This window comes from Salmo salar, chromosome 12 (assembly GCF_965601325.2).
Source record: "Salmo salar chromosome 12, fSalSal1, whole genome shotgun sequence".
NCBI lineage: Eukaryota > Metazoa > Chordata > Actinopteri > Salmoniformes > Salmonidae > Salmo > Salmo salar.
The window spans coordinates 92,600,111-92,622,204 of NC_138302.1; the positions used below are offsets into that span (position 1 = coordinate 92,600,111).

General features: G+C 44.1%; 1 protein-coding gene across 10 annotated transcripts in view; it reads left to right on the forward strand.

Moving 5' to 3' along the window:
* Nucleotides 1–5,124, forward strand: part of LOC106566028 (transcriptional enhancer factor TEF-5) — a 76,743-nt gene extending 71,619 nt beyond the window's left edge. For all 10 annotated transcript variants that reach the window (XM_082959426.1, XM_082959428.1, XM_082959427.1 and 7 more), the window contains 4 exons: nucleotides 83–256; nucleotides 1,883–2,026; nucleotides 2,209–2,361; nucleotides 2,597–5,124. In XM_082959426.1, the coding sequence (XP_082815552.1) occupies nucleotides 83–256; nucleotides 1,883–2,026; nucleotides 2,209–2,361; nucleotides 2,597–2,710 (585 nt within the window). In that variant the 3' untranslated portion in view covers nucleotides 2,711–5,124. The remainder of the gene's footprint in view (nucleotides 1–82; nucleotides 257–1,882; nucleotides 2,027–2,208; nucleotides 2,362–2,596) is intronic.
* Nucleotides 5,125–22,094: the final 16,970 nt, after the last annotated feature.

The following is a 22,094-nucleotide window of genomic DNA, read 5'->3' on the forward strand; positions in this document are numbered from 1 at the left end:
TCTAGCGCTAACTCAGTATGGCCAAGCTAGACTTCTGTCATGGCGGCTGGTCTGACCATCTTCCTCTCTCTCCACCCTGCAGTACAGCAAACACCTGTTTGTCCACATTGGCCAGACCAACCCGTCCTACAGTGACCCTCTGCTGGAGGCAGTGGACATCAGGCAGATCTACGACAAGTTCCCAGAGAAGAAGGGCGGACTCAAAGAGCTTTATGAGAAAGGCCCACAGAACGCCTTTTTCCTAGTCAAATTTTGGGTGGGTGACAAATCACTTTTATTATTGTGTAATCCTCACCTTTTTACTGGGCAGTGTATGGATTTTATACATGGTTGAAAGCAGAAAAATATATCTTTCACACATTTAAACCTACACTGTCACACAATCAGACTGTCACACAGTCACACAATCAGTCACACTGTCAGTCACACAGTCACATAGTCAAACTGTCACACTGTCACAGAGTCAGTCAAACTCTCACACAGTCACACTGTCATACAGGCAGTCAAACTCTCACACAGTCAGACACTCTCACACTGTCACAGTCAATCACACTCTCACACAGTCACACAGTCAAACTGTCACACTGTCGCACAGGCAGTCACACTGTCACACAGGCAGTCACACTGACACACAGTCACACAGTCAGTCACACTCTCACACATTCAGTCACTCTCACACTGTCACACAGGCAGTCACACTGTCACACAGTCACACAGGCAGTCACACTCTCACACATTCAGTCACTCTCACATAGTCACACAGTCAAACTGTCACACTCTCACACAGTCAGTCACACTCTCACACAGTCAGTCACTCTCACACTGTCACACTGTCACACAGTCTGTCACACAGTCAGTCACACAGTCACACGACCAGTCGCACTGAAAGTCACACTCACACAGTCAGCCACACTATCACACTCTCACATAGTCACACAGTCAGTCACACTGTCACACAGTCAGTCACACTCTCACACTGTCAGTCACACTCACACTGTCAGTTACACTCTCACACAGTCGCACCGTCACATAGTCAAACTGTCACACAGTCAGTCACACTCTCACACTGTCACGCAGTCAGTCACACTGTCCCACTCTCACACAGTCACACTCTCACACAGTCAAACTGTCACACAGTCAAACTGTCACACAGTTATGCTGTCACACAGTCAGTCACACTGTCAGTCACACTCACACTGAAAGTCAAACTCTCACACTGTCACACAGTCAGTCACACTGCCACACAGTCACACTGTCAGTCACACTGTCACACAGTCACACAGTCAGTCACACTGTCAGTCACACAGTCACACTGTTATACAGGCTATCACAGTCAGTCACATAGTCTGTCACACTCTCCCACAGTCACACTGTTACACTCTCACACAGTCAGTCATACTGTCAGTCACACAGTCATACTGTCAGTCACACAGTCATACTGTCAGTCACACAGTCATACTGTCAGTCACACAGACAGTCACACAATCACACTGTCACAGTCTCACACAGTCAGACACACAGTCAGTCACACTGTCACACAGTCACACTTTCACAGAATCACGCTCTCTCACAATCAGTCACACAGTTTCACTGTCACACAGTCAGTCACACTCTCACATTGCCAGTCACTCAGTAACACAGTCAGTCACACTGTCACTGTCACACAGTCAGTCACACTCTCACACAGTCACACTTTCACGCAGTTACACAGTCACACTTTCAGTCACACAGTCACACTGTCAGTCACACTCTCACACAGTCACACTGTCACACAGTCCCTTTTGGTAGTTTGAGTATTCTCTCATTTAGAGTAGAATAAAAAGGGGTTAGGCCTGTTAGTCTCTCGTTAATCTGACTTGTCCTGTGTGTGTCCTCTCTGCAGGCGGATCTTAACAGCAGTGGCATGCAGGACGGCCCAGGCTCCTTCTATGGAGTCAGCAGCCAGTACAGCAGCTCTGAGAACATGACCATCACCGTCTCCACCAAAGTCTGCTCCTTCGGCAAACAGGTGGTCGAGAAAGTAGAGGTGAGCCCATTATCCACTGGGTCTGCTTTATAGTCACAAAACAGCTGACTTACCAGGTTAGATAAAGGTAAAATAAAATGTAATGTCAGACACTATAATTGCATTTCATGCAATCACAATGTTTACCTCAAGTCAGATGTTGTTTTGCTGAGTTTTAAAATCTCTCCTTTTGTGAATTTCAGACGGAGTATGCCCGGATGGAGGGAGGGAAGTGTGTCTACAGGATCCATCGCTCTCCCATGTGCGAGTACATGATCAACTTCATCCACAAGCTCAAACACCTGCCAGAAAAATACATGATGAACAGTGTTCTGGAAAACTTCACTATACTTCAGGTAACATTATGCTTTATTACAAGATAATAAGATAGTAACTCATTTACTATTTGGGAATACACTGTCACTGTATTTCAACCAAGAACAATAGATTATGTTTTTGACCTCATTGTTTTGCTTCATTGTTCCTCCTTTTGTTGTGCTTTGTGAATTGATTGATATTTCACCTACTGTATAGGACTACAGTTGGATGATATGTATTTGACCTGTTGTTGACCTACTGTTCCTTCTCCAGGTGGTGACAGACCGTGACACTCAGGAGACCTTGTTGTGTATAGCGTTTGTGTTCGAGGTCTCAACGAGTGAACACGGGGCACAGTACCACGTCTACAGACTCGTAAAAGACTGACCCACCCACCGCTCTACCACGTCTACAGGCTCGTCGAAGACTGACCCACCCACCATTCTGCAGGGAGGTTTGGGAATCAGCTGACGAAGCACTGCGTGACAATATGTACAGTACAGACTGCTCAACTGCCAAGTAACATTCAAAACGACGTTAGAATGAACTGACATGAAAACATTTTAAACTTCCACACATTTATGTGAAATAGGAAAAAGGAAGAAGTCTGTCAAAATACAAGAAAGGAAATTATAATTCATTGTTTTGTTTTAAAGGCAACTTTTTAACCCATATAGTTAAATATGCTGAGACAAGTGGGTCAAATTGGTAATGACAGTAAATGTACAGTAGGTTGAGATTCACTGAGGGCATGAGAAAGTGAACAAGGTTAAGAGCGTTGTCTCCAAGGGAACACACTCTAAGCAATATAAGAAGAAGTGGATAGATTGGAAAGGTACAGGTACAACAACCATGGAAGAAGAGCAAACACAAAATAATCCAAATGTAGAAGGGTCCTACCAAGGGTTGTTTATAAATTAGATAGGATGGCAACCAAGTGCCTTTCTCCAAAGACATGTATTGATCAGTTGCCAGCCACTCTGGAATGCCTTATTTACTACCTCTTGTCTTTAAATAAACAGAAAGAAACCGGACAGATGTAAATGCATCATTGAATAGGAGAATAGGAAACTGAACATGACTATGCAGTTCATCCTTTCTCATCTAGATCCTTGAAGCGCACTTCTGATCCAGCAATATTATATTATGGATTAAACTATTACTCATTTTTCTCGTGATGTGTTATCATGAATGGTTACAAGTTTAACTGCAGTCCAAGTGTACAGCAAGGGCATAGCATGATCAGATCACTCAGTTTCCAATCCCTGGGCTTTTACGGGTCTCTAGACAACAACACATCAATGTGCTGTGGTGCACTTAAAAGATCAAGAAGGGGTGAAGCAACAAATATGTTTATTTTCAGCCGTTAGTTATGTTATTGAAATTAACCGTTTCTGTACTGGGAGTCAATGGAGGCTACAGGAATATGTGTTACATAGGATTCTTTTGGGGACGTGTTTATATTTGTGATTAACATTAACACTGTTTTCTTAAAAACATGGCTTGAGAATCAAATCAAATTAAGCTGTATTTGTCACGTGCGCCGAATACAACAGGTGTAGACCTTACTGTGAAATGTTCACTAGATTAGAATTTGCCAAATTGGAACTGACCAAATTTTACAGTGAGTTTTAACTAATTTAAGAACTCATGGTATTCTAATCCAATCTCCCCATTCAAGAGATCCCAATTGATGCATATCACTTTCAATCTGGCAAGGCGGCAGGTAGCCTAGTGGTTAAGGGCGTTGAGCCAGTAACCGCAAGTTTGCTGGTTTGAATTCCTGAGCCGGCACGGTGGAAGAATCTGCTGTTTTGCCGATGATGTTGCTTAAGGCAGCCCCCCCACACCTCTCTGATTCAGAGGGGTTGGGTTAAATGTGGAAGACACATTTCGGTTGAATGCATTCAGTTGTACAACTGACTACGTATGCCCTTTCCCTAACCCTACATGGTGTAAAATAAGTTTCTCTTTCCTAAATTGAATTAATAAAAACAAAAGCTATCTCTTATTTTATGAGCAAACCTTCAAGAAATGAATCTTAATTTGCCAATGCCATCAGCCAATGAAAAACAGATTTTATGTTTTGAAAGAGAGCTATCTTCTGTGCTGTGGTGTTTGACCATTGATTGTTATTTATATTGAAAAGAATGGTGGGAGGGCAGGGCTGGGCTGGGATATGGGCCATGTGTTTATCCTTTGCCATTGAAATGGTGGTGTTACAAGTATTGCTGAGCTGAACTTTATACTAAAGACACAATAACTGTCATCCACTAGCTAGGGGATGGGTCTCTGCCTTGGACGGTTCACTGGACTTCTGTCATAAGAATTCATACATCAGACTTTGTATGGTGGATTTAGTACACCAGGCTTTGAATGTCACACTTCAAGAGCTAGACTTAAAACAACTGCTAAATCTTTACTAGTGGATTTCTCAATTTTATCTTTTTTTACAGGCCCATGTTTTTTATTATCATTATCATAATTAATTGTTTTCTGTTCGTTTTTGTGACTTTCAGCAGCCGTTGAAAACGTGTGTTTTTGTTGACATTGATGATGAGATACTGTGTCTTATGTATCATAATCTGAATGGTATGGGCAAGTTTGTTTGGTTAAAAGGTGGTTTATTGTGGCCTTGGTTACCAATTGTGCATTGCATTTTAGTATTTTCTGTTATCTTCAAACTAAGGTGGTTGTATTATATAATCAAATCAAAATGTATAATCTAACAATAAAAGACGCATGGTGCCTTTGGGGCCATTTTCCCCTGAAAACTCATTAAAACAGGTTTGTTCATTTGATTGGTCAATACAGTTTCCTTCACAGATTAAATACATTGTAAACTACTGTAGATGGCAGTGTTATACTGTTCAAACAGTATTGCATAAACAGTAGGCCTATGTTGTACTGTATACTTTCCTTGGTCCTCTGTTACATTTCTACTGATGACCAGGAGACCACAAGAGTAGGCCTAGTAGGCCCAAGCAGGCCTATGATATTAGCACACTCTTAGAAAAAAGGGTTCCATTAGGGTTCTTCGGCTGTCCCCATAGGGGAACCCGTTTTAAAAAGGTTTCTATATGGAACCAAAAAGGACTCTTCAAAGGGTTCTCCTATGGGGACAGCCGAAGAACCCTTTAGGTTCAAGATAGGACCTTTTTTAAGAGTTTATGGCTTTATTCAGGTATATTGTCAAGATACACTATATATTTTTTTTTTATTATTGGCCCCAGATTCTCAGAGGCTCAAGCCCAGACACATAGAGTGCATTCGGAAAGTATTCAGACCCCTTGACTTGTTCCACATTTTGTTACATTACAGTCTTATTATAAAATGGATGACATAATTGTTTTCCCCCTCATCAATCTACACACAATACCCCATAATGACAAAGCAAAAACAGGTTTTCAGAAATGATTGCAAATGTATAAAATAAAAATGAAATATTACATTTACATACAATAACAGTCAAAAGTTTGGACACACCTACATAAAAACAATGAAATAACACATATGGAATCATGTAGTAACCAAAAAACTGTTAAACAAATCAAAATAGATTTTAGATTCTTCGAAGTATCCACCCTTTTCCTTGATGACAGCTTTCCACACTCTTGGAATTTTCTCAACCAGCTTCACCTGGAGTGCTTTTCCAACGGTCTTGAAGGAGTTCCCACACTGCTTTTCCTTAACTCTGCGGTCCAACTCATCCCAAACCATCTCAATTTGGTTGACGTCGGGTGATTTTGGAGGCCAGATAATCTGATGCAGGACTCCATCACTCTCCCTCTTGGTCAAATAGCACTTACACAGCCTGTAGGTGTGTTTGGTCATTGTCCTGTTGAAAAATAAATGTTAGTCACACTAAGCGCAAACCAGATTGGATGGCATATTGCTGCAGAATGCTGTGGTAGCCATGCTGGTTAAGTGTGCCTTGAATTCTAAATAAATCACTAACAGTGTCACCAGTGTCGTGTCTTTGGCATCATTAAAACTGAAGACTTATTATCAAATAACTCTCTGTAATTATTATTACGTGATTAAACTGATTAATCATGTAACTGTAATTAACTAGGAAGTCGGGGCACCAAGGAAAATATTCAGATTACAAAGTTATAATTTTCCTAATATAACTTTCAGATATTTTAATATCTGATCAATTTGTCTTCGAATTAATGAATTATTATTTACCTCACGTTAGTCTCAAGCCAAACGTCGTAAATTGTTGGTTGTCTGCAAGAACCCAGTCTTCACTATGAGTCATCCATACATCAATTGTCTTAAAATAATTAATTTACTAACTAAGTAATTCTCAGAAATGCATAACACAAACAAACAAAGTAGATATGGTTACAAAGAAATGATAGAGGAATGTGCCCTAGTGGGCTAAACCGGTATGCCGGCTTGTTAGACAAAAGGGGAGTGGGGCTCAGCTGAGAAGGCACTACAGAGTTGAATATTATAACAATTGAAATGCTGATCCTTTGCACATGAACGCTCACTCATTCGGGAACAATTGCAATCAATATATATATTTACGCTCAGTGTGTCGTCGGGATCTCTGTTGAAAGTTTGTTTCTGTTGGAGAGTCTGTCCGCCCTATCGTGCTCTCGGTCGTGGTTAGAATGGCTAGTTCAGAGTGACATTCATTCATCAAATTCAATCAAATTTATTTTTATATAGCCCTTCGTACATCAGCTGATATCTCAAAGTGCTGTACAGAAATCCAGCCTAAAACCCCAAACAGCAAGCAAAGCATGTGAAAGAAGCACGGTGGCTAGGAAAAACTCCCTAGGAAAAACTCCCTAGAAAGGCCAAAAACCTAGGAAGAAACCTAGAGAGGAACCAGGCTATGAGGGGTGGCCAGTCCTCTTCTGGCTGTGCAGGGTGGATATTATAACAGAACATGGTCAAGATATTAAAATGTTCATAAATGACCAGCATGGTCAAATAATAATAATCATAGTAGTTGTCGAGGGTGCAACAAGCACGTCCGGTGAACAGGTCAGGGTTCCATAGCCGCAGGCAGAACAGTTGAAACTGGAGCATCAGCACTGCCATGTGGACTGGGGACAGCAAGGAGTCATCATACCAGGTAGTCCTGAGGCATGGTCCTAGGGCTCAGGTCCTCCGAGAGAAAGACAGAGAGAGAGAGAGATTAGAGAGAGCATATTTAAATTCACACAGGACACCGGATAAGACAAGAGAAATACTCCAGATGTAACAGACTGACCCTAGCCCCCCGACACATAAACTACTGCAGCATAAATACTGGAGGCTAAGACAGGAGGGATCAGAAGACACTGTGGCCCCATCCGATGATACCCTCGGACAGGGCCAAACAGGCAGGATATAACCCCACCCACTTTGCCAAAGCACAGCCCCCACACCACTAGAGGGATGTCTCCAACCACCAACTTACCGTCCTAAGACAAGGCCGAGTATAGCACACAACGATCTCCGCCATGGCACAACCCAAGGGGGGGCGCCAACCCATTCATGTTGTTATAGAATAGGTGTTTCGGCGGTTGTCGGTCTTCGCGTTCAATGATACCGAATTCCTAGCTGCAGACTAGTAATTAATATCAAAGACTTGTTCTTATTCTGTCGGTATCGATAGTCTAAGAGTTTAACCACGTGGTATGGTTAAAAGATTCAGCCATCTACTCAAACCTTAGCTTATACTCAGGTTTATGGTCTCTCCTCAAACCTTGGCCCTCTCGTGGTAAGCTGGTCTGCAACCTTTAGCCATCTCGTAATTGAGGTAAGCTCAGTCTCCTCTCAAACCTTGGCCCTCTTGTTATCGAGGTAAGCAGGTCTGCTGATAGAAAACCCAGGTGGGGGGTTTTATTCGGAACATCGAGAAGGGCTGTCTCATGACGCCAGGTCCTGTCTGTGCCCCTGGGGGCGTGCCAATGACTTAGTGAAACTTTAAACAGAAATACAATTCTCTCACATTAAAATCATTACATAGCATCCCATCATCTCACAAATAGCTTCATCGTTATTCATTAATTTTATACAACCATTAGATAGATGTAAGCCTCATAACTGAGACTCTTCTATAAACATGGTCATGGTAATGTGGCGGTATTGTCTCTCATGAGTTTCACAAAATTGTACCAAACGGACCAGTTCGTTGCTGGATTCTTCACCGGTCTTTTATACCTTCTCCAGAACCTGAATATTGTGCGGTTATCAAGTCCTGTGAGGTGGAAGAAATTCCTTTGTTCTCTCTATGAAAACTCACTCTCTCTATACTGTCTGGCCATGAGGCAGGATCTTCTCTAGGAATTTACGACCTCTTCTGACCACAGCAGCCTGGGTGTGGGAGACAGAGGTTGGGGGATGGTGCATAGAAAAGGGCTGGTGCAGAGGGAGGGGGGGAATAGTGCTCACTGTACCCAAAGAGGGCAACGTCATGACACCAGCAAAGCACTCCCACACCATCACACCTCCTCCTCCATGCTTCACGGTAGGAACAACACATGCGGAGATCATCCGTTCATCTACTCTGTGTCTCACAAATACACGGCGGTTGGAAACAAAAATCTCAAATTTGGACTCATCAGACCAAAGGACAGATTTCGACTGGTCTAATATCCACTGCTCATGTTTCTTGGCCCAAGCAAGTCTCATCTTATTATTGATGTCCTTTGGTAGTGGTTTCTTTGCAGCAATTCTACCACGAAGGCCTGATTCATGCAGTCTCCTCTGAACAGTTGATTTTGAGATGTGTCTGTTTCTTGAACTCTGTGAAACATTTATTTGGGCTGCAATTTTTGAGGCTGGTAACGCAAATGAATTTATCCTCTGCAGCTGTTTAACTCTGGGTTTTCCTTTCCTGTGGTGGTCCTCATAAGACCCAGTTTCATAATAAAACTTGATACTTTTTGTGACTGCACTTGAAGAAATTTTCAAAGTTCTTGTAATTTTCCGTATTGACTGACCTTCATATCTTAAAGTAATGATAGACTGTCGTTTCTTTTTGCTTATTTGAGCTGTTCTTGCCATAATATGGACTTGGTCGTTTACCAAATAGGGCTATCTTCTGTATACCACCCCTACCTTGTCATAACACAACTGATTGGCTCAAATGCATAAAGAAGGAAAGAAATTCCACAAATGAACTTTTAACAAGGCATACCTGTTAATTGAAATGCATTCCAGGTGACTACCTCATGAAGCTGGTCGAGAGAATGCCAAGAGTGTGCGAAGCTGTCATCAAGGCAAAGGGTGGCTACTTTGAAGAATCACAAATATAAATATTTTTTGATTTGTTTAACACTTTTCTGGTTACTACATGATTCCATGTGTTATTTCATAGTTCTGATGTCTTCACTATTATTCTACAATGTAGAAAATAGTAAAAATAATGAAAAAACCTTGAATGGGGTTTTTCTTTTGACTGGTACCGTAAGTATTCAGACCCTTTACTCAGTACTTGGTTGAAGCACCTTTGGCAACGGTTACAGCCTTGAGTCTTCTTTAATATGACGCTACAAGCTTGGCACACCTGTATTTGGGGAGTTTTCCCATCCTTCTCTGCAGATCCTCTCAAGCTCTGTCAGGTTGGAAGGGGAGCGTTGCTGCACATCTATTTAAGGTCTCTCCAGAGATGTTCGATTGGGTTCGAGTCAGGGATCTGGCTGGGCCACTCAAGGACAATCAGAGACTTGTCCTGAAGCCACTCCTGCGTTGTCTTGGCTGTGTGCTTAGGGTTGTTGTCCTGTTGGAAGGTTGACTTTCGCCCCAGTCTGAGGTCCTGAGCGCTCTGGAGCAGGTTTTCATCAAGGATGTTTCTGTACTTTGCTCCATTCATCTTTCTCGATCCTGACTAGTCTCCAAGGCCCTTCTGCTGAAAAACATCCCCACAGCATGATGCTGCCACCACCATGCTTCACCGTCGGGATGGTGCCTGGTTTCCTCCAGACGGGACGCTTGGCATTCAGGCCAAAGAGTTCAATCTTGGTTTCATCAGACCAGAGAATCTTGTTTCTCATTGTCTGACAGTCCTTTAGGTGCGTTTTGGCAAACTCCAAGCGGGTTGTCATGTGCCTTTTACTGAAGAGTGGCTTCCTTCTGGCCACTCTACCATAAAGGCCTGATTGGTGGAGTGCTGCAAAGATGGTTGTCCTTCTGGAAGGTTCTCCTGTCTCCATAGAGGAACTCTGGAGCTCTGTCATAGTGACCATCGGGTTCTTGGTCACCTCCCTGACCAATGCCCTTCTCCCCTGATTGCTCAGTTTGGCTGGGCGAACACCTATAGGAAGAGTCTTGGTGGTTCCAAACTTCTTCCATTTAAGAATGATGGAGGCACTGGGTTCTTGGGGACCTTCAATGCTGCAGACATTTTTTGGTACCCTTCCTCAGATCTGTGCCTCGACACAATCCTGTCTTGGAGCTCTATGGACATTGTCTTCAACCTGGTTTTTGCTCGGACATGCACTGTCAACTTTGGGACCTTATATAGACATGTGTGTGCCTTTCTAAATCATGTCCAATCAATTGAATTTACCACAGGTGGACTCCAATCAAGTTGTAGAAACATCTCAAGGTGATCAATGGAAACAGGATGCACCTGAGCTTAATTTCGAGTATCATCGCAAAGGGTCTGAATACTTATGTAAACAAGATAATTCCGTTTTTTTTATACATTTGCAAAAATGACTAAAAATCTGTTTTCACCTTGTCATTATGGGGTATTGTGTGTAGATTGAAGACGAAAACATTAATTTAATCAATTTTAGAATAAGGCTGTAACGTATTAAAATATGGAAAAAGGGAAGGGGTCTGAATACTTTCCGAAAGTACTGTATATATAGACAAGGTGTGTATGTCCAGTCAGTTGAATGTGAGGGCTGATGAACAAATATAAATTGTTGTTATTATTGACTTTACTGATTTGTGATATGTCTATGCATTTTTGTTTTGACACAAATCCTCAAATGCAAACACGGGCAAACAAATTTCCATCGAAACTTAAAGTCCCACAATGCAAAGCGAGCAAGTGTCCCTGGTGTCACCACCACCACCACAGATTATCCCTTATATTGACCAAATACTCAAGTGGCAGCTCTAACAATGAAAATAAATGTCACAATTAAAAATGTCTTAGAAAATGGATGGCAGTCGGGAGGAGGCAAGATCAGGTGGGACCATTCTAGCCAATGACAGGGTAGATACGCATGTGAACCACAGCTATAAAATGAACAACAGACACAACTCCGATATAGTGTTTTTTCTCAAAGTTGCCAGGATGTCACTTGTCCTACTTATATCTACGGAAGTCCAGAGAGAACATATGAATTAAAAAAAGTATAATTCCCTAGATATGTCAAGATCACAACTTATTTATCTCATGATCACTACATAACAAAAGTTGTTTTGTCGAGATCAGGAGATAAACAAAAGTACCAGGTATCACGCATTCATTTGTTCAGCTGCTTGATACCACCTAGGGTGACCAACATGTAAAATTCCCAAATGCGGGACAAAGAGATGATTTTGCTGGACATTCACAGTACAGTGATGTTTTTTTTTGTGGCAGCACCCCCCACAAAAAAAACCTGGTGCACCGAAGTAACTCATTGAAGTGCGCATATAGGCTACTCTTTGCGTTGCGCAAAATTTGGACATGCAGAAACAAGACACAAAATGTGTGGTTGTTTTATGAAAATCTGGGAATTCTTGGCCAATTAAAATGTTCTGGTTGGTCTCAGGGGATGTAAAATAGTTAGGAAGGGAGACTTTGAAAGCCAGATTGAGTGAAGTAGAAGCAAATGATGTTGAATGAGCAACTAATTAGCATGGAGAGCCTCACAAGTTGAACGAAATCACCTTATATCTTTTTAGTCTAATACGGTTATTTACTTACTTTTGTAGCTCTTCATCAGAAGCATGCTTTTTGTAAGTAGTTAATGGTCCTCTCCATGTTTAACTGGAATTTAGACCGAAAGGATTTGACAAATGTGATTGGTTGACGATATTTTACATTGCCTACATCTCGTCTTGCGCTGTGCAGAATATCAGATTTCAAGAAAGATTGGAGAAGTGTTTAACATCATCAGTACCACATTCTTATGATATATATCTTGTCAAACGAGCAACGTGACTGCAAATAGAGATCTGTATTATAACGAGATCATCTTGACCATAGAAACGCATTGGGCACATTTTGGACATATTTTGGCGAGAATGAAACCTCTTGCTTTGCCTCTTCCTATCTGCTGCAAAAGATACAGGTGTCACGTTCTGACCAGTAAAGGGGTTATTTGTTATTGTAGTTTGGTCAGGACGTGGCAGGGGGTGTTTGTTTTATGTGGTTCAGGGTTTGTTGGGTTATGTTATTATGTAATAGGGGTGTTTGTTTAGAGTGTTCCGGGGTTTTTGGGCTATGTTCTTGTTAGTTTATTTCTATGTTAGTTCTAGTCGTTCTATGTCTATGTTTAGTTAATGGGGGTTGACCTTCAATTGGAAGCAGCTGCTCCTCATGGCTTCTAATTGAAGGTCTTATTTAAGAGGGGTGTTTGTTCTATGGTATTTGTGAGTAGTTGTCTCCTGTTTAGTGTCTGAGCACCTGATAGGACTGTTAGGGTCGGTCGGTCGGTCGGTCGGTCGGTCGGTCGGTCGGTCGGTCGGTCGGTTTGTGTACGTGATTTGTTTGTTTTTCCTTCATCACATTAAAAAAGAAGATGAGTATACACGTTCACGCTACGTTTTGGTCTGATCCTTACGACACCTGTTACAACAGGTTAGAATGTGTTACGGAAAGACTGGACAAATCAACTTTTTTTGTAAGTTAGTGGTGTTTGAATTTGTTTGAATTTGTTGATAAAATGCAGGACACCCACCTTAAGGAGCCCGTGGCTACGTTGATCGCAATGTGGGGCATTTAACCGCTGAAAATACCTGACAGGCAGTTTTTTCTCCCAGGCTGCGTTCCGCCCCCAATGCCACAGCCAATCACATGCAAGGAACAACGCAGCTAACTTGGCAAGTCTTCCGAGCTTGCTAGGTAGTCTTGTTGGCTGGCTCGCAAGCTACCTTGTGATCTATGCTGGTTGTTAGCATGCATAATAACTGATATGTGTATACTTATAAGGGACACTTTATGTTTTGTGGATAATATTTGCATTTACACTGGGTGAGCTCCATTCCTTACAGGCTGAAAATATACAATTTCAGCCTCAGAGGCTGATAAGTTAGGATGCTGCCTTGTAGGCTGTTTCAAGGACCGTGGTGCGGTCAGCCCAACACATTACCAGGGGCACACTGCCAGCCATCCAGGACATCTACAGAACCTGGTGTCACAGGAAGGCCAAGAAGACCATCAAGGACCTCAGTCACCGAGCCACGGCCTGTTCACCCCACTACCATCTAGAAAGCAGAGAAGGTGGAGGTGCATCAAAGCTGGGATCAAGAGATTGAAAAACAGCTTCTCCCGGCCATTAAACTGTTAGTCACCACTAACCGCCTCCGCCCAGTACCCTGCCCTGAATTTAGCCACTGTTACAAGCCGGCTACCACCCAGTACTCTACCCTGCAGCTTACATAGTCATTGAACACTGGTCACTTTAATGATGTTTAAATATACTGTTTTACCCACTTCATATGTATATACTGTACTCTAGTCAAGCGTCATCCTATATAACTTCTACTGTACACACCTTTTCTATTCATATACTGTCCATACTGTCTAAACACATGTCATATACATATACACTACCGTTCAAAAGTTTGGGGTCCCTTAGAACTGTCCTTTTTTGTGAATGAAAAGCACATTTTCTGTCCATTAAAATAACATCTAATTGGTCAGAAATACAGTGTAGACATTGTTAATGTTGTTAATGACTATTGTAGCTGGAAACATCCGATTTTCTATGGAATATCTACATAGGCGTACAGAGGCCCATTATCAGCAACCATCACTCCTGTGTTCCAATGGCATGTTGCGTTAGCAAATCCAAGTTTATCATTTTAAAAGGCTAATTGATCATTAGAAAACCATTTTGCAATTATGTTAGCACAGCTGAAAACTGTTGTTCTGATTAAAGAAGCAATAAAACTGGCCTTCGATGAGAGGCTCAAAATGGCCAGAAACAAAGAACGTTCTTCTGAAACTCATCAGTCTATTCTTATTCTGAGAAATGAAGGCTAGAAATGCGAGAAATTTCCAAGAAACTGAAGATCTCGTAGAACGCTGTGTACTACTCCCTTCACAGAACAGGGCAAACTGGCTCTAACCAGAATAGAAAGAGGAGTGGGAGGCCCCGGTGCACAACTGAGCAAGAGGACACGTACGTTAGAGTGTCTAGTTTGAGAAACAGATGCCTCACAAGTCCTCAACTGGCAGCTTCATTAAATAGTACCTGCAAAACACCAGCCTCAATGTCAACAGTGAAGAGGCAACTCTGGGATGCTGGCCTACTAGGCAGAGTTGCAAAGAAAAAGCCTTATCTCAGACTGGCCAATAAAAATAAGAGATTTAGATAGGCAAAGAACAAAGACACTGGACAGAGGAACTCTGCCTAGAAGGCCAGCATCCCGGAGTCGCCTCTTCCCTTCTTCCTTTCTGGCTAAGTTCATTGAAATCACTGGCCAATGACCAGCTAGCCAGCTACAATAATTAGCTAGCTAGCTATTTGTTAAAGTTTACTAGCACCATATTGACACCCAGCGCCTCAATGTATGTAGCTATCTAGTAGCTAGCATTTATAGGGGCGGTTTCTGTGTCGTTATGAAAGTCAACGTTAGCTAAAACCTTTTTTGGTGCAGTTTGTTTATGTTGTGGTACACTGACATCAATGTATTCTGTAGTGGTCAATAGCCAGCTAAGGGTAGTGTTAGCAAGCTTGTCTAAAGCCAGTCCTCCCTGAAGAATCTCACTCGAGCTCCCTGGTGCCTAGCTAAGACTTTTACTCCAGTGTTTGAACTCCAATTATAAAACATCTAGTTAAAAACCTACTCTTTTTAGCCATAGATATGGCTAACTGTAAGGGGTGCATACTGGCGGCAGGGAAGTCAGGCGCAGGAGAGCAAAAACTGTTTACAATGGAGCAGTTTAATACATAAAACCACTGGCAATCCAGAACAAACAATCAATGGGTACAAAACCCGTTGCACACCAGATAAATGTGCACATGCACATGCACTTACAATAAACAATTCCAGACAAGGACATGGGGGGAACAGAGGGTTAAATACACAACATGTAATGAGGGAATTGAAACCAGGTGTGTGGGAAGTCAAGACAGAACAAATGGAAAATTAAGTGGATCGATGATGGCTAGAAGACCGGCGATGCCGACCGCCGAACGAACAAGGAGAGGAACCGACATCGGCGGAAGTCGTGACACTAACTGCCACCTAGGGAGGGCAAGCAGTTGGCTGTGTCTAACTTTAGGATCCTAAGCTTATGTTGCCAGCAAAGTCCTCTGTTTTGAATACGTAGTAGCTAACGTGCTTGCGTGAACAAGTTTACATACCAGATACCACACACACACACCCCTTACAAAAAAAGATTGCCTTTTTGAAACTGCTGTAAATTTGCAGTAACTGCAGTCAACTGTGGTATTTTGGATGCAGTAATTGCTGCATACTGCAGTTATACTGCACTCTAACTGTAGTTATACGGCACTCTGACTGCAATCTTTTTTTGTTAGGGACACACACACTTAACACTGAAACTGTCACAGGCGTCGATGAACGGTGACCAAAATGCAGCGGGTATAGTGCTCATCTTTCCTCTTTATTTGAAAGAACACTCAAAACAAAAATAAACAGACGACGAAACAGTTCCATAAGGCACACAGGCTATACAGAAAATAACCACCCACAAAACACAAGTGAAACAAACACAACTAAATATGGCCTCCAATTAGAGACAACGACAACCAGCTGCCTCTAATTGGAGGTCATTGCCAAAAACCCAACATAGAAATAGAAAACATAGAACCTAAACCAAAAACACACAAAACAAACACCCCCGCCACGCCCTGACCAGACTACAATGACAAATAACCCCTTTTACTGGTCAGGACGTGATAGTAACCCCCCAAAAGGTGCAGACCCCGAATGCACCTCAAAAACAAAAACCTCACAAAAACAACCCCAAACTTAAAGGGAGGGAAGGGAGAGTGGCCACCGTCAATGACGGTCCCTGTGCTACACCCCCCCTTCCCAATCCTCCCACTATGGAGGTGGCTCTGGGCGTTGCTCCCGTTCAGAAGACTCTGGGCTACGCGGCATCGCTGGAGGCCCCTGGCTGAGAGGCGTCGCTGGAGACCCCGGGCTGAGGGGAGTCGCTGGAGACCCCGGGCTGAGGGGAGTCGCTGGAGACCCCGGGCTGAGGAGCGTCGCTGGAGACCCCGGGCTGAGGAGCGTCGCTGGAGACCCCGGGCTGAGGAGCGTCGCTGGAGACTCCGGGCTGAGAAGCGCGCTGGAGACTCCGGGCTGAGGAGCGTTGCTGGAAACTCCGGGCTGAGGAGCGTCGCTGGAGGCTCCGGGCTGGGGAGCGTTGCTGGAGGCTCCTTACTGGGGAGCGTCGCTGGAGGCTCCTGACTGGGGAGCGTCGCTGGAGGCTCCTGACTGGGGAGCGTCGCTGGTTGGAGAGTGCGCGGAGCAGGCACAGGACATACTGGGCCTTGGAGGTGCACTGGAGGTCTGGCGCTCAGGGCTGGCACAACCCGCCCCGGCCCAATGCAGACTATAGCCCGGTAAGGGCGGAGCGCTGGCACCGGACGAACTTGGCTGTGCTGGGGAATGCGGCGCACCGTACCTGGAGCAAGCGTAGGATATCCTTGACCCAGGATTCTCCCTGGAGGTCTGACACTTACAGCCAGCATAACCCGTCCTGGCTCCATGCTCACTCTAGCCCGGCAAGGGCAAAGCACTGGCACAGGACAAACTGGGCTGTGCTGGGGAATGCAAGGTATCGTGCGTGGAGTAGGCGTGGGATATCCTGGGCCGAGGATCCGCACTGTAGGCCAGATACGCTGCGCCGGTGCACTTCTCCCTGGCTGCCGGCTAGCTGTCGCACGACGTCGCGGAGCCTGTATCGACCGCACCGGGCTCTGAGTGCTTATGGGCGACATAGTGCGTATACCCCCATGCTGCCTAGCTCCTCCCTCTGTGCGTCTGCTCCGTCGTGTGTGCTCTCCACCGGTCCCTTTCTCCGGAATCCAGCGTCGTCATCCGCTCTTGACTCCTCGACCGGCTCTGGTTTCCTCCATGGCTCCCTCCGAATAGCCCGGGGTTCCCACCTGACCTAGCAAAACTCACCTTATGCCCCCCCCCCCCCCAATTTTTGGGGGGGCTGCCTCTCCACCTCCTGAATATGAGAATACAACGCCTCGTACCTCCGTCGTTCACTCTTTGCTTCCTCCAGCTCCGCCTTCGGGCGCTTGTACTCCCCAGCCTGGCTCCATGGACCCTTGTCATCGAGGATCTCATCCCACGTCCATGACTCCAAATACTTCTCCTGCTGCTCCTTCCTCTGCTGCTTGGTCTTCTTCTGGTGGGTGGTTCTGTCACAGGCGTCGATGAACGATGACCAAAATGCAGCGGGTATAGTGCTCATCTTTCCTCTTTATTTGAAAGAACACTCAAAACAAAATAAACAGACGACGAACAGTTCCATAAGGCACACAGGCTATACAGAAAATAACCACCCACAAAACACAAGTGAAACAAATACAACTAAATATGGCCTCCAATTAGAGACAACGACAACCAGCTGCCTCTAATTGGAGGTCATTGCCAAAAACACAACATAGAAATAGAAAACTAGATTTAAACATAGAAATAGAAAACATAGAACCTAAACCAAAAACACCCCCTGCCATGCCCTGACCAAACTACAATGACAAATAACCCCTTTTACTGGTCAGGAAACCCCTTTTACTGGTCAGAAACACACTTAACAAACATTACTGCATGGCAGTAGTTATTTCATGTAATATTCATCTCAGTGTGGCAATTTTAGCAAAAAAAAAAAAACATTTTCTAAATTCTCAATTCACTTAGACATATTGTTCCATTTTAAACCATAGGTCAAATGTGGGTATCGACATGTATTAAACCATAGGTCAAATGTGGGTATCGACATGTTATCGACATGTATTAAACCATAGGTCAAATGTGGGTATCAACATGTATTAAACCATAGGTCAAATGTGGGTATCGACATGTATTAAACCATAGGTCAAATGTGGGTATCAACATGTATTAAACCATAGATCAAATGTGGGTATCGACATGTATTAAACCATAGGTCAAATGTGGGTATCAACATGTATTAAACCATAGGTCAAATGTGGGTATCGACATGTATTAAACCATAGGTCAAATGTGGGTATCGACATGTATTAAACCATAGATCAAATGTGGGTATCGACATGTTATCGACATGTATTAAATCATAGGTCAAATGTGGGTATCAACATGTATTAAACCATAGGTCAAATGTGGGTATCGACATGTATTAAACCATAGGTCAAATGTGGGTATCGACATCTATTAAACCATAGGTCAAATGTGGGTATTGACAATGCCAGAACAGTTTTGGGTTTTCACATGATGTTTGTATGGCCTACCTGTAAACTAAAGGCCTCTTTTAGGAATGTGTTTTGCTTTTGTTGACTAAGGCAGTAAGTATTGACACTGGGTAAAGCTTAGGCTCACCCTTTGTATTCAGTGGAAGACCCCTCATTCTGACTGTGACCCTCCTGGTCTTTCCACCGGCCCCCATTCCTCTGTCCTGTGTCAGTGTGTGTCCTATGTCAGCAGTGTGTTAGTAGGGTCAGTCTGCAATGGTCCACTGCAAGAGAGGAGATAGACAGTGTGGTGGCCCTCTGCATTGTTAGTCTGTGTGGATTCATGATTTATAGTGCTGCCAGGTGACAGGCAGGTGCCTTCATAGCTGTTTTATTGAACCTCTGTATAATGTTCTCACCTCTATCTCACATAGGACTTTGAGCATAGACTGTGACCATAAAAGTTGATTAGTCTGGCTATAGACAGTGGTGAGCATTCAGCCTCAAAGTTGACTCTCAGTTGCTCTGTGAATGTCTTGTTGAAGGAGTTCCAGTCATAGTTTTCAGTTCTCACTGCTGATCCTAACCAGGGATGTGGCTCCATCCTCACACAGCAAATCAAATCAAATCCAAGTTGATTTGTCACATGCGCTGAATACAACAGGTGTAGACCTTACAGTGAAATGCTTACTTACAGGCTCTAACCAGTAGTGCAAAAAAAGGTATTAGGTGAACAATAGGTAGGTAAAGAAATATAACAACAGTAAAAAGACAGGCTATATACAGTAGCGAGGCTATAGAAGTAGCGAGGCTTCATACAGACACCGGTTAGTCAGGCTGATTGAGGTAGTATGTACATGTAGATATGGTTAAAGTGACTATGCATATATGATGAACACAGAGTAGCAGTAGCGTAAAAGAGGGGTGGCACACAATGGAAATAGTCCGGGTAGCCATTTGATTACCTGTTCAGGAGTCTTATGGCTTGGGGGTTAAAACTGTTGAGAAGCCTTTTTGTCCTAGACTTGACACTCCGGTACCGCTTGCCATGAGGCAGTAAAGAGAACAGTCTATGACTGGGGTGGCTGGGGTCTTTGACAATTTTTAGGGCCTTCCTCTGACACTGCCTGGTGTAGAGGTCCTGGATGGCAGGCAGCTTATCCCCAGTGATGTACTGGGCCGTACGCACTACCCTCTGTAGTGCCTTGCGGTCAGAGGCCGAGCAATTGCCGTACCAGGCAGCGATGCAACCAGTCAGGATGCTCTCGATGTTGCAGCTGTAGAAGCTTTTGAGGATCTCAGGACCCATGCCAAATCTTTTTAGATTCCTGAGGGGGAATAGGCTTTGTCGTGCCCTCTTCACAACTGTCTTGGTGTATTTGGACCATTCTAGTTTGTTGTTGATGTGGACAGCAAGGAACTTGAAGCTCTCAACCTGTTCCACTATAGCCCCATCGATGAGAATGGGGCGTGCTCGGTCCTCCTTTTCCTGTCGTCCACAATAATCACCTTAGTCTTTTTTACGTTGAGGGATAGGTTGTTATTCTGGCACCACCCAGCCAGGTCTCTGACCTCCTCCCTATAGGCTGTCTCGTCGTTGTCGGTGATCAGGCCTACCACTGTTGTGTCGTCTGCAAACTTAATGATGGTGTTGGAGTCATGCCTGGCCATGCAGTCGTGGGTGAACAGGGAGTACAGGAGGGGACTGAGCACGCACCCCTGGTGAGCTCCAGTGTTGAGGATCAGCGTGGCAGATGTGTTGCTAGCTACCCTCACCACCTGGGGGTGGCCCATCAGGAAGTCCAGGATCCAGTTGCAGAGGAAGGTGTTTAGTCCTAGGATCCTTAGCTTAGTGATGAGCTTTGAGGGTACTATGGTGTTGAATGCTGAGCTGTAGTCAATGAATAACATTCTCACATAAGTGTTCCTTTTGTCCAGGTGGGAAAGGGCAGTGTGGAGTGCAATAGAGATTGCATCATCTGTGGATCTGTTTGGGCGGTATGCAAATTGGAGTGGGTCTAGGGTTTCTGGGATAATGGTGTTGATGTGAGCCATTACCTACCTTTCAAAGCACTTCATGGCTACGGACGTGAGTGCTACGGGTCTGTAGTCATTAAGGCAGGTTGCCTTTGTGTTATTGGGCACAGGGACTATGGTGGTCTGCTTGAAACATGTTGGTATTACAGACTCAATCAGGGACATGTTGAAAATGTCAGTGAAGACACCTGCCAATTGGTCAGCACATGCCCGGAGCACACGTCCTGGTAATCCGTCTGGCCCCGCAGCCTTGTGTATGTTGACCTGTTTAAATGTCTTACTCACATCAGCTATGGAGAGTTTGATCACACAGTCGTCCGGAACAGCTGATGCTCTCATGCATGCCTCAGTGTTGCTTGCCTCGAAGCAAGCATAGAAGTGATTTAACTCGTCTGGTAGGCTTGTGTCACTGGGCAGCTCGCGGCTGTGCTTCCCTTTGTAGTCTGTAATAGTTTGCAAGCCCTGTCACATAAGATGAGCGTCGGAGCCGGTGTAGTATGATTCAATCTTAGTTCTGTATTGACGCTTTGCCTGTTTGATAGTTCGTCGCAGGGCATAGCAGGATTTCCTGTAAGCTTCCGGGTTAGAGTCCTGCACCTTGAAAGCGGCAGCTCTACCCTTTAGCTCAGTGCGAATGTTGCCTGTAGTCCATGGCTTCTGGTTGGTTTATGTATGTACAGTCACTGTGGGGACGACGTCCTCGATGCACTTATTGATAAAGCCAGTGACTGATGTGGTGTACTCCTCAATGCCATCGGAAGAATCCCGGATAATGTTCCAGTCTGTGATAGCAAAACAGTCCTGTAGTTTAGTATCTGCTTCATCTGACCACTTTTTTCTAGACCGAGTCACTGGTGCTTCCTGCTTTAATTTTTGCTTGTAAGCAGGAATCAGGAGGATAGAGTTGTGGTCGGATTTACCAAATGGAGGGTGAGGGAGAACTTTGTACTCTGCGTGTGGAGTACAGGTGATCTAGAATTCTTTTCCCTCTGGTTGCACATTTAACATGTTGATGGAAATTTGGTAGAACTGATATAAGTTTCCCTGCATTAAAGTCTCCGGCCACTAGGAGCGCCGCCTCTGGGTGAGTGGTTTTCTGTTTGCTTATTTCCTTATACAGCTGACTGAGTGCAGTCTTAGTGCCACCATCTGTCTGTGGTGGTAAATAAACCATCACGAAAAGTATAGCTGAAAACTCT